Source organism: Bos indicus x Bos taurus, chromosome 2 (assembly GCF_003369695.1).
Source record: "Bos indicus x Bos taurus breed Angus x Brahman F1 hybrid chromosome 2, Bos_hybrid_MaternalHap_v2.0, whole genome shotgun sequence".
Classification (NCBI taxonomy): Eukaryota; Metazoa; Chordata; class Mammalia; order Artiodactyla; family Bovidae; genus Bos; species Bos indicus x Bos taurus.
This window is the reverse complement of record NC_040077.1, coordinates 126,942,599-126,955,673: the sequence shown is the minus strand read 5'-3', so window position 1 is coordinate 126,955,673 and position 13,075 is coordinate 126,942,599. Positions and strand designations below refer to the sequence as shown.

Here is a 13,075-nt window from a genome sequence, read left to right as displayed (position 1 = left end):
ATGTCACTTCAGTCTCTGTAACAGACCAGCGAGGAACCCTAGGGACCCACTGAAACACCATCTTAGTGCCAGGCTTGACTCCTCAGAGTTGGACAGTTGGATCTCTTTTCAGGCTCCTTTCCCACAAACACTGATCCTGGAGAAACTTGGCCAGATGTCTCGGAGCCAAGACATAAGCACCCTGTGATTCTGACTCTGTGTCCTAGGTCTAGCTTCTCGGGCCTCCCTGCCCCGGGTCAGAATAAGACCTTAGCTCAGGCACCCCTCCCTCCTCCCTACATGGCATCCCCCTCCCCTGACCCCCAGCAAGCCCCACATGCTGCAGCCCTGGCCGCCTGCCTTTCCTGGGTCCCTCAGAGACCAGACCTGATCTCACACAGATCCTGACATTTCTGTTTAAGAAAGCGCATTTATTTCTAGGCTGTTTGCATGCTGCCAGTGCTGTATACATATGTATGTAAATGCATATTTCCTGGCAACACCTCCCTCTCATTTTCTGGGTAAGAGAGTCTGTTGCTAAAAATGCCTCCTGGTTCCACCAGGGAAAGCATCAGGGATGTATACAGCCCTGGGGGCGTGGTGCTGAGTGTTGCCTTTGGAGAGGGCCTGCTGGTGGAGTGGGGTCCACGCTGCTGCCCCTGCCCAGCTCGGGGCCCCAGGAGGAGGGGCAGTAACTAGGAGGAGGACCCTGAGGAGTGGTGGTCCCTGAGTGATCGTGACCATTCCTCCTCCCTGGCGGCAGGCCTGGGAGGCAGAGGCAGGGGGCAGCCATGACCTGTGACCTGCAGGACCACTGGACTCTGGGAGAGGGGAGGTGTCCAGTCACAGGGCCTCTGCAGGTGAATCAGCCTCTCCAGGTAGCTTTCACACACTCAGGCCACACACACGCATGCACCCCACTGCCACTCACCCTAATCATGAAGGCTCAGACATCCAACCTCACCTTTGCCACACACACTGTCCCATCCCTGTGTGCACAGATTCACACCCAAATACATGTTTACAAGTGCACCCTTCTGCCACACACATGCATCCAGGTGGTAATAATTATGCAGGTTTGTCGAATGGTCACCGTGTCCCAGGCACGACGTTATGGATTCTCTCTCTTCATCACACAGCAACCACATGGACCCCACTTTAAAGGGAAGAAACAGACTCAGAGAGATGAGGTAACTTACCCAAGGTCACACAGCAGCAAAGTTAGAAATTAGAATCCAGTCTCTGCCTGGTTCCAGAATTAACGATTGTGTTGATACCATACACGTGTGTACACACACAGAAGCTTCTGCCAGGCTGGGGAGGGGGATTATGGTTCTCTCACACGAGGGGAGAGAACGCAGGCTGCAGGCCCACTTGCGGCTGAAAAGGCAGGGAGGGGAGCAAACCCGCTTCTGTCAGCCCAGCAGTCACAAGGCTGATCAGAAGCCCTCCTGGTCTCCGAATGGACGCTGCCCAGAACGGATGCATTCGGGGCACAGAGGACCGAGGGTGTGGGTTTGGTTGCAGCTCAGCTAACACTGTCAGGTTACTGTGTGACCTTGCAGAAGTGTCTTACCCTCTCTGAGTCGGACTGCCCTAACCTGTGAAATAAGAATCTTGCTGTCTACCCCTGCAGTTGGATGTGAAGGTAGAATAAGATACCGCTGCTGCCTGGCACATGTCAAGAACTTAACTCTAACAGACAACATAATCTAATGTGCATTATTACATAATGGTTACAATGACAGTCATCGCATGCGTAATTTATAACTTACAATGACTCTATGAGGTGTGGAGATGAGGAGACCGGGGTCTGCAGGAATTCCCTGACCCGCCTGAGGTCCCCTAGCTGAGAACTGGGGGAGCCAGTTTGTGAGGCCAAGTCGGAGAGGGGAAAGTGCCCGGCCCACCGCCTGCCCCTGCCCGGGGCGACTCCACCACTGAAGGTCCACTTGGGAGGGTGAGCACTGGGAGGGAGGGGAAGGAAGGAGAGGCTCCTGTAAGGAAAAGGAGAACAAAAGACTGCTGATCATGGCTGGGGCTTTTTTTTGTTTGTTTACTTTGAATTTCTCTGCCAGGGCAGGAAGCATCAATTATTCAGGAAGACCTCTCTGGGTGCCTGAGGCTCCCACTGAGGTCACAGGCTGGAGAGAGAGGTCTCCTGGCCTGGAGGGAAGAGGGACACAGAGGGATCAGCTTCCCCTTCTCTCAGGGTGGATATGGGGCCATCTGGGGGACCCCTGAGGGTCGTACTCTCTGAGGCCGAGGCCAACAGATCTCACTTCAAATCCTGCCTCCACCACCTACTGGTTCTGAGCTTCTAAAGACAGCTCACTTCCCTCTCTATTTTCCTCAGGGATTAACGGTGCTTAACTTTGTGGGCTTTAAATGCAGTCATGATGTGGACGGCCCACCCCAGTGCCTGCATCTGGAAGCTGTTTTATTTACTACCTAAAACTCAAATTTCCCCTCTGTGCAACCCCTCCCTCCCCACCTGCCCGGAGTCAGAGTAATACCAAGGAAACGGGTGTGTTTATTGAGGTCATTGCTCCAAATATCCTTGAACTCGATTCCATCTGTTTCTACAAGAGTTTCTTGAAACCACATCAGAGAGGAGAAAGGCAACCTCGGGGGAGCCCCAGCCCACCCGGATAAAGCAGGGCCCCTCAGCTGGCAAACTGTGGGCCCACACTTGCCCTCCTAGGTCCTGTCCTTGGGAGACAGAGGGCGGACAGAGGCCAGCCGCCGGGGAGCCAGGGTCCCAGCTGCTCCACTTAACTGTGCGATCTCGGGCGGTGACATCACCATTCTGTGCCTTGTTTTCCCCATCTGTGAAAGGGGCAGATGGGAGGCTTACCTGAGGCCCTGCCTCTGCTCTCTTCCTCCTTGAAAGCACCCAGTACTTTCCAGGAAAGGGAGGAGGCAGTTAGCTGACAGCCTTCTCCGGCAGGGCCGCCGAGTCATGCTGGTGACCCATCTAAGGTGTTCAGGAGACGCCTGCATCTCTGCGGCGAGGAGACCTTTGCTCAGAGAGCCCCGGCTGCTTTCATCCCTAACCTCGGACTTCCCAGGATCTGGGTGGTCCCTGGTGGGTGGTCTTAGAAGAGCCAGCCACCCTTCAGGTGTGGGTTCCATGGAGTTCCAGGTGGGGGCTGTGTGAGTCCATGGGCAGCAGTGACTGCGGAGGGAAGGAAAGGGCCAAGCGGGGTCCCTCTCGTCGTCCCCCACTTTGGACCCCGGCCATGCACTCTCCACACACAGCAGCAATGATTGTGAGCAATCAGTTGCCCTTGAACAAGTGGATGGAGATAGAATGTTCTAGGGGGTCTTTGTGGTCCCTGACTGCATTATCCCTATCGCCTGTAAATTTAGCATCATGTCTGTGCCAGGTCTTGGCCACCAAGGCAGCTCTGCCCACATCCTTCGAGAGCCCACACATCTTACAGGAGCTGCTTGACCATAGAAACGAAGACTACTGCCTGTCAGACAGCCCTGGGTTTAAATGACCTGTAGGCGAGTTTCTCACCAACCTGAACATCCTCATCAGATAAACAGGGGGTACGAAGAGTATCAACCCCCAGGGAGGATTCACTGCGATTGTATGGTGAAGCTCCTAGTCCAGTGCCCAGCACACAGTAGGTGCTCCCCCATGAAGCAGAGAAGCCAGCCCCGCCGGCAGGGGGTGACCCGACTGCTTCTGTCTTTTCAGCGGCTCCAACAGGAGCTGGGGCTGGGCCATGGCAGGGAGCAGCAGCATCCTGGCAGAGTTTGGATCCCTGCACTTGGAGTTCTTACACCTCACCCAGCTCTCTGGCAACCAGGTCTTCGCAGAAAAGGCAAGTCTTCTCTCTGCTCCCTCTTTCCCTTGTGGAGAGCAGAGGGTGAGCACTCAGCTTGTGACGGGGAGATGGAGCACGGGCCAGCTGAGAGTGGGGGGCGGGGGAGCTGAAAGCCCACAGCCAGGGCCAGTGTAGCAAATAGTTGCCTAATTGTACCTGATGGCAGGCGGCAGGGAAGGTGAGGACAAGGAGTAAGCAGGGAAGAGACATGGCTGCCAGCGAGAAGGTTTTCCCTGGTATACGTGTGAGCTTGGTGGCAACCACACACGTGTGAAATCCGGAGTAAGTGCAACCAGGGAAATCTAGGCACCAGCTTGCATTGGCAGGAACTGGCCACCCGGCACTGAAGTCCCCTTTCCAGAGACATTTAACTTCTTCGGGTGAGATCTGCCCGCCTTAGCGCTTCCAGACGCCCATCTAGCTCACGCTGTCAGCAGGCTGGCAAAGTGATTTCCCTCCGTGGCAGAGGCTCACGTCTGTTCCTTCTCAGTTACCCGGCTGGCTAGGACTGCAGGGGTGCAGAGAGCTAGTGTCCAGGCCTTTGTCCCTCCTGACAGCCGCCCCTGCCCTGTGAAGCCCTCCAGAAAGAGCGGTTTCTCAGGGTCACAGCCCGGGGCAGTCCCATCTGGAAGGGTCCCCGTAGATCCAACTCTAAACCCAAAGAAGGAAAGTGGACACACACCACCCGCTGATGGTGCTTGAGCCTTCCCAAGTCCTGGCCCTGCAGGGAGATAAAGCCCTGCCCTCCAGGAAGCAGGAGACCACCGCCCCCCACCCCCACCACCCCCCTGCCGCCAAGGTCTTCTCTTCCCTGGTCCTGGGTTAGTCTCTTAGAATGCCAAGGGAGCCCGGGGGTCACAGGGTCACACCACTACAGTGGCTCCCAGGCTTACGTCAGCCAGCCAGCCTCAAACCATCACCTAGCACGCTGGCTGGTAAAGAAGCCATCTCAAGCCCAGGAATGTGCATTTTAAACAAGGCCCGTACAGGACTCCCTGGAGGCCCAGTGGCTGAGGTTTTGTCTTCTGGTGCAGGGTGGCGGGGTGTGGGTTTGATCCCTGGTCGGGGACCTAAGATTCCACATGCCCAAAAAACCAAAACATAAAAGCAATATTGTAGCAAATTCAATAAAGATTTTTTAAATGGTCCACATCAAAAAAAAAAAAAGTCTTTAAAAAAAAGACACCCATGTGTTTTTTGATGTCAGGTTGAGGACCACCGCTTACATAATGTGGGAATCCACCCAAGCTTTCTCAAGAATCTCAAGAAGGGTTTTTCAACCCCTTGATCACTTCCTCAGCACTGGGGCTCACCATCACCCTTAAACAGCTCCTCATGTTGTCAGATCTCCCTTCAGAAGCCCCTCCTTATATTGAGAGGACTCTGCCTCCCCAGGACACCCCACCTCCAGAGCTCATGGAGTAAAGTCAATCCCACTTCTGATGAATCTTATATTCTGGTCTCTGGTCCTTTTGCCCGACTCCAGGCTGACTTTGCCCCCAGCCTCCCTTCTCCACTGCTCTTGAGCCAGACCCCTCTAGGAATACCACGGCTGGCTCAGAGAGGAGTGAGGCAAGGAGTTGCTCTAGTTCTGCTAGGCTGGAGCTGCCGCTGCCTGAGCACCTAGGATGTGCTGGGCCCTGTGTAGTGGCTCTGATTTTCCCACCAAGCCTGTGAGGTGTGTCTTCTTTTATCCCCATTTGACAGAGGAGGAAACTGATACTCGGAGAGGTTCAATCACCTGTCCTGAGTCATCCATCTGGTAAGTGATTAAGCTAAGACTCAAACTCAGGGACTTTCTGGCCCTGAAACCCATGCTCTTTCAAGACCAGATCACTACAGCAGGCTTCCAGCTTTTTCACAAGAGTCCCTCCACCTCTCTGTCACTACATTTACATTCTCTAGCTCCTTTGATTCCCGCAGTCATACCTCTCACACAGGCGATTATTGGCAGTCAACAAATTGGCCCCGATTCTGGAAGCACCCACACCCTCCAGGGGAGCTTATTTAGCTCGCTTCACTGCTCACCACCAGGACAATCAAGACTAACTCAGGTGCAAGCACAGTCCTGTCCCCCATAATGGACTATTAGTATAAATGGATATGAGATCTGATGTGGCAGAGCCAAGTGCGAGCGAGCTTCTGTGCCCGGAAAGAAAGGTCTGACAGCTAAAACACTGCTCCTCGGCTTGTAGATAAATCTGTGAGCATGCTACAGCTCGGTCCCCAAGGGCCTTTCTGTCCTGCGGAGTCTGCACCATAAGATTTCATGTTCTGCCAGACAGCAGCCCCTGATGGATAAAGCCTTGCTGAATCCCATGTCATGCCCTTCGCAGCCCCAAAGGTTGCAGACCTGGCCTCCTGCTCCAGCGGGGGCAGCCTCTGTTGCACGGTCCCTGCCCTGATCCCTGTTGGACCCAGGGCCACTCTGTGTGGGCGGACAGACCAGACTCACGCCCTGGTTTCTGCCACTACAAGCCCCATGACCATGGGCAAGTGACTGCACCTCTCCGATATCCTGGTTCCTGAGATGATAATCCCGTATGGATTGTTAGGAGGGTTGGCGATCGTGTATCTGCTGGGTCTGTCTCAGAGCAACTGAGAAACATTAACGGCTGTTGCAGTTGTTATTAAAACCCCGAGATGCCTATTAGGGCACAAGAATGCTAAGGATCCTCCCTTCTGGAATGGTTCCTACTGTGTCAGATAAAACAACATATTACCAGGCTGAGCGATGTGAAATTGCCAGTATTTAACCATTTCTGACTGTTAAAAAGACAGTTTTGTCTAGCACTTACAAATGAGCGACTATCACTTATACGAAGCCCCTAGTAAAAAGACTCGTCCCCACAATCCACACACAGTGAGGAAGGGGTAAGGTGGGGAAGGGGAGACTGGCAGGGTCCCTGGCAGATCAGTCAGAGGTGGGAGGTCAGGCCCCACTGTGGCCACATCCTGCTGCACCCCACTCTTGAGCATAAGGGCCCCTCTCTTGACCTCCAGATTGGAGCCAACTGCTGGTTACCCAGCTCTCCTTTCCTTGTTGGAATGTTTTCCTCTCTGGACTGGAATCAGCCACCCTGGTCCTCAGTGGGCTGGGAATTAGCTGGCTCCTTGGAGAAAGTAAAAATGTGCGTGGTGTCCATCTCTTGGCAGGTCAGGAACATCCGAAAGGTCCTTCGGGAAATTGACAAGCCCTTCGGCCTCTACCCCAACTTCCTCAGCCCGGTGAGCGGGAATTGGATGCAACGTGAGTATAGGTGCCCCTGGTCCACTGGATTTCTGCCCGGCTTCCCCGCCCGCCAGGCTGTGTGAGGCACCTGGGCCCAGTGAGGGGTGATGCATTTGTACAGGGCTCCTGGGTACCACCCTCCTGCCAGGAGCCGTGGGGAGTGCTCATTACCAAGGCCCGCCCTGTGCATCACCCACGTGCTAGCCATCCCCAGCCTTCCATCTCTCCTGATGCCCACCGAAACCTCCTTCATCCTCCCCCAAACTTGCAAGAGTGCTCCAGTTAGAGGTTTACGCCAAATGTGGCTCCAAGAAAAGCCATGCAATCCCCTCCCACCCCGCTTCGTCTGGTTCCCTTCCTCCAACTGTAATTTCTTCAAAAAACATTTAAGCAGATCCTGCCTATTCAGCAATATAAAAATCATGAGTTCCTCACTCATATCTTACACCTATAAGAATCGGTGCTAGGATTTCCAGCTGTTTATGTTCAGAGGCTTTTTTTTCAACCAAACCGTTGTGGGTCACCTCTGGAGCCTCATTCACAGCCCCCAGCTCCACCTACTGAAACAGAATGGGGTTTGTGAAACTCTCAGGCAGGGGAGTGTTGAAGTCTCCCAGCCTCCAGCATTGCCCCGCTGTCGGGAAGCCCGGCTCTGCCTTGCCTTTTTTGACCAAGGCCCTAGTCGTGTGGTCACAGTCAGCGCAAATTGGTTCCATGCGCCCTGCCTCTCAGGGCTTCCCAAGACTCGCCCAGAAGCCCCACCTCCACTGCCTCTACCCAGACAAGGACCCTTTCCCTTTACCCTTACCTTTTTTTTTTGCCCCCTTACCCCTTTCCCTGCCTCCAACCCCAGTTGTAATGTCATCAGCAAAGGCTCAGGGACAAGGTAAACCTGAGTCTAATTCCTGCCCACCCTGGGGGAACGTCACTTCTTTTCCAGCCCTGGTTTCCTCTCTCGCAAAATGGAAGAGCTAGAGATATGATCTTTGTGTACTACAGAAGGGTGTGGGAGCACTGGTCAAAAGCTGCAGTAAACAGATTTCAGTTCATTCTCCAAGGATGACACGGGTTGTGATTTCCTTGGCCGTCCAGTTGTTAAGACATTGCCTTCCAATGCAGAGGGTGTGGGTTGGATCCCTGGTGGGGAGCTAAGCTCTCACATGCCTCAAGGCCAAAAAACCAAAACATAAAACAGAAGCGATATTGTAATAAATTCAAAAAAAGACTTAAAAAAAAAAAAAGATGGCATGGGTTGTCCTAACGGGTAATAAGCACCCATCACCAAAAGTATACAAGCAGGGCCTGGAGGGCCAGCTGGCCAGCCAGCAGGGATACTGTGAGGAAACTGCAGAGGCCTGCCCTTCCAAGCCAGAGCCTCTAAGATCTGCTGGTCCAGGAGGCCCAGAAAATTCGACCCGGGAATTTTCCTTGGTGATGACCTCATTCCCAAGGAGCCTCCTGCAAAAACTGCTTGGAGAAACGCAAAGTATTTATAACCAAAACACAGTACCAAATTCAGAAGTTCCAGGGGAAAATGAAGGTTTGAATTACAGATTATGGCCACGGGAAGAGACAGTTCAATAACTGTTACTGCCTTTAATTGCAAGGCCTGACTGGGTGAAGAGATAAACTGTGCAGCTGCCGGCCCTAGCTGCTCCAGGACAATGCGGCAAAACCCATTACCAGGGGGCGAGGGGCATGGCTTCCCAACCTGAAGGGCCACCTTGGCAAATTACAGGGGAGCCTCCGTGCCTTCCCCCGCCCTGCTGAGAAGCATAATTTTCTTTGCAGGCTGCACCCAGGGTCACAGGGCTGGGCAGACTCAGTCACATATGGAAAAATGTTTCCTATTAATAAAATATGAAGCCAAGGCCCACTGGATTGCAGAGGGAAGGTTATAAAGAAAGCCCTGCTCCTCTGGGCGCCTGCCTTCCTCCTCCCCTGGCTTTGGTGCCGGGGGTCATCTCGGGTTTTCTGTGGTTTTCACTGGGTTCGTTTGGTTTTGTTTTCTGGATGACTGTGTGATTTTCCAGCAGGTGATACCATTCCCATCTTGCATAAGCCAAGTTCACGTTCTTATCTCTCCTTGAATCCTCTGTGTAGCCCACTTGCAGCCACAGACATTGCAGCTTCAGGAGGCGAAGAACTAACTGAGGCTACCTCCCAGCCCAGACCCATGCTCTTGCCCAGTCCCCACTCCTGCCTGAAGCTGGATGTCAGGGTAGTGAGAGGCCGAGACCCTCCAGCCCCTAGGACGTCGTAGCCAGGATAAGTCCACCAGGCTGCTGCTGGCACCAAGCACCAAGATGAGACCGGCCCCAGCAGAGCTTGAAGAGCTGCCAGCCCTCCGGCTTGGCCCCTGGAGTAGCTTGGCTGCCTTGTCCACTGCCTGAATCCCACACCGTCCTTGGTGAGAGGGACGTGGCGAGCCCAGATTCTCCCCCGTAGGCAGCGTAGGAGCGTAAGCGGCCCGCCAGCTGCAGCCTGGCCGCCTCCCCAGCTTCACGCTACTTTCCTGCCGGCGATTCCCAGGCATGTAGGGTGGCCGCCTCCTGCTGCCGAGTGTGATGGGAGTGTTGTTGACACGGTCAGGAAGCAGAAGAATCCAGCTCCACTCAAGCACACAAACTCTTGCTCCCATCTGCATTTGACAAATCAGGAGACGGAGGCCCCCCAGGGCAGGGGTCTGACTTGTCCTGAGCTAATGTTTCTAATTCCCACTCCTGTACTTTTCCCCTGTGCCCCTTGGTGTGGGAAGACACCACACACACACACATCACCCACACACATTACACACACATCACACATCACACACACACATCGCCCCCCCCACACACACGTCACACACATCACACACACAGGCTAGAAAGTGGCAGGACCTCCAGATGAGAACTGTGCACTGCAGCCGAGGCCCTGTGAAACTCTACGCGCACCCCAAGGTGGGGGGTCCGGTCTCAAACAACTGTGGGACACCTGCTGACCTGGCTCCCCTCTCCCACACACACCTGCCAGGTGAAGCCCTGGACCTCGTCACTCACCACGCTCTGCAGTCACATGATGAAGTCCAGCCTCGCTGGCGTGGCTTTCAAGGTCCTTCCCAGCACGGCCCAAATCTGCTCACCTTTCTCTCATTCAGGGCCCACTGGGGCGTCCGCTGTGTGCCGTAGAGGTATTGGGCACAGCTGCGAATCTCCCATGGTCCCTCCCCATACAGCCCACAGCCGAGCTGGGGAGGCAGACCCACAGACAGGTCCTGACGATACAGCACCCAGCAACGGTGGGGGGCCGCTGTCAACCTAGCGCCTACTTCAGGAGGGCACCGGGCCAGAGGGCACAGCTGCCTTATCTCCCTCCTTCCTCATGGTCCCCCTGTGGGGACACGGAGGAGAGCCTTTCTAGGTGGAGCGAAGCAGGGAGAGGGCCTGAGCCATGCCAGGGGGGAAAGGTCTTCCCGGCAGAGGGGTCATCACAGGTGAGACAGAGTGTGTGGGGGCGGGCTGCAGCGTTTGGGGCAGCAGAGAGGAGGCAGGCCCAGCAGATGGCCGTGGAGGTCACCGCGCCCCTCCTGTGAGCCACCAGCCACAGACCATGCCCCTCCTGTGTGCCACCAGCCACAGCCCCTTCTGCGGAGGCTGACCCAATCCAACCTCTAGCCTCCCTCCACCTCTGCTCTGCATGGGTCTCCTGCCAGGGCTGTGGACACACCGTCCATCTATCAGGCCTGGCACAGTCCTGCCCACCTCTGTGCTTGTCCAGCTGTGTCCTTCCCCAGGGAGAGGGACCGAGGGGGACACTAGGCTGGTCCCGTCTTTTCGGGTAACAAAGTCCAGCCCACGCTGGCCCCTTCCCATGCCTCCCTAAGCCCCAGGCTTTATCTGGTCTGTTCCCATTTTCCCAAGTGCTTGTCCCCTTCCTGAACTCTTGCTGAACCAGGATTTGTTTAAGGAGGGGCTGGAGGGGGCTGGCAGGGCTGGTTTACCGTGGGGCCTCCTATAAGCCCCCTCTCCTGGTTCTGTCTTTTCCTCCCATTTCTGGGCTCTCCCTCTTCACACCTGTCCTTTGTTTCTCAGTCTTTGCCTCCTTCTCTTGGTTGACTGTGTGAAGCTGCAGAAAGTGAGCGCTCTACTGGCTTGGTGGCTGAGCTATTTAGGCTCACTCTCAGTTTTCCCATCTGGGAAATGGGGTTTGTCGTGCTTACTCTACAGGGTTCTTAGGAAGACTGTTACACATAATACAGCAAAGCTTCCAGCCCACAGTAGACCCTCGAAAGAGGGTAGCCGTTGCCATAGTCTCTGTTTCTTTCTCTTGCCTCTATCCCCTTCCTTCCCTTCTCTCTTTCAGCCCCCTCTTTCTCCAGAGGAGATGAAAATCCTCTTCCCGTTTCCCATGCCCTGGCTTCATCCAGCCCCTTTCCTTCCTCTCTGTCTCCCTGTTTAACCAGGAACCTCAGTTCACTCCTTGCTGTATCTACTGAATGCCTTGATGTTGCCTGTTAATGGGAGTGAAGTGAGCTCTTGCTTCTTTATTGAAGTGCTCCTCTGTAAGCTGTCACTCTCTCGGAGCTGCCCTGCATGGGGCACCTGCTTGTCCAGCCACGCCTGGAGGTCCTGCTCCCCCAGGGCGGACGGAGGGGTCCTCCAACCCAGTTTTCCCTCCCCCTGCTCCTTTGAACTCCGTTCATCCCAATTGGCTACATTTAAACCTGGCTTTTTCAGAATAGCTCTGCACTCTGACCAACTAAATTAAGCCTCTCATTCCTCCTTCCCATGGCCTTTTATGAACCTGCCCAACATTAATTACCATGTTTGGCACAGGGTAATAAAAAATCCCTGAACTCCCTGCCACCAGATTATCTTTTTAAAGAAATGCAACTCATTTACAGTTAATAACCAGCAGCCCTGCCGTCCTCTGCCTGCTAAACGACATGATTTATGGCAGCCAGAGGAGCCCCTGCACTTTTGTGTGGGACCATCGAGCTCAAGCGGCCCTGGTGGCCCCCAGTCGCAAGCCACACCTTTCTCCCAGCACCCCTGAACCGTTCTGCTGGGGTGTCTGAGGCCGGGGATTTAATGCGCGCTCCCCACCGAGCTTACCGGGTGAGTCTTGCCGGCAGCCGGTAGAGATAATATTCCTGTCCTCTCTCCCCTCACAGACCACGTCTCGGTTGGAGGACTCGGGGACAGTTTTTATGAATATTTGATCAAGTCCTGGCTGATGTCAGCCAAGACAGATATGGAAGCTAAAGATATGTACTACGAAGCCTTGGAGGTAAGACAGGCGCCTGACGCTGCATGGGCGGTTTGGTCACTCGCCGCCAGTTCCCCAAGGATCCCTGAGAGCTGGGAGCCTGGCCCCCACCTACCTCTGCCCACCCGTGCCCCCCACAGCGAGCGGGCCCAAAGGAACCCCGAGACTGTCCCCTCCCCAGCCTGTCGCTCTGCACACCCTGTCTGTGACTCTTCTCAAACACCTTGAAATCAGGGTCATGTCAGCCCCCTCGTTTTACAAATGCAGAACCCAGGCTGAAGATGGTGAAGTCATTTGTCCAGGGCCTCAGGGGAAGCAGCAGGCAGCCTGATTCAGAAACGCAGGGTCTGTGCTCCTGCTGTGTCAGAACCCAGAACACAGGGGCCCCCAAGGGAGGCTGCCAAAGCAAGACCCTCACATCTTCCAGCTGAACCAGAGGGGACGTAATTAGCACATCCAAGCTGAGAGGGGCCTCCCTCAGCGGGGCACCCCATCCTGTGGGCCCAGAGAGGAGAAGGCACTGGCTCAAAGACACACAGCACAGAACGGGCAGAACTCCAGCTAAAACCAGGTCTCCAAAGCCAGCCGCCAGGCTCTCCCCACTGTCCCTCAGCTGGTCTGTTCACGTGGCATGGAGTGAACAAGGATGCTAGGCTCAGATGGGCCAAAGGGGCAGAGACTGTGGGACTGATGGGCAGCCAGTTAGCCTGGGCTATTCTCAAGGGGGGTTGGAACCCAGCAGCCCACTGGTAAGATACCTTTGAGCCCAGCGAAACAA

At 54.9% G+C, this 13,075-nt stretch overlaps 1 protein-coding gene across 1 annotated transcript in view; it reads left to right on the top strand.

Moving 5' to 3' along the window:
* MAN1C1 (mannosidase alpha class 1C member 1) overlaps window positions 1-13,075 on the top strand; it is a 151,575-nt gene that overhangs the window by 126,285 nt on the left and 12,215 nt on the right. The window contains exons 6-8 of the mRNA XM_027519995.1: window positions 3,689-3,815; window positions 6,975-7,068; window positions 12,203-12,318. Of these exons, the coding sequence (XP_027375796.1) occupies window positions 3,689-3,815; window positions 6,975-7,068; window positions 12,203-12,318 (337 nt within the window). The remainder of the gene's footprint in view (window positions 1-3,688; window positions 3,816-6,974; window positions 7,069-12,202; window positions 12,319-13,075) is intronic.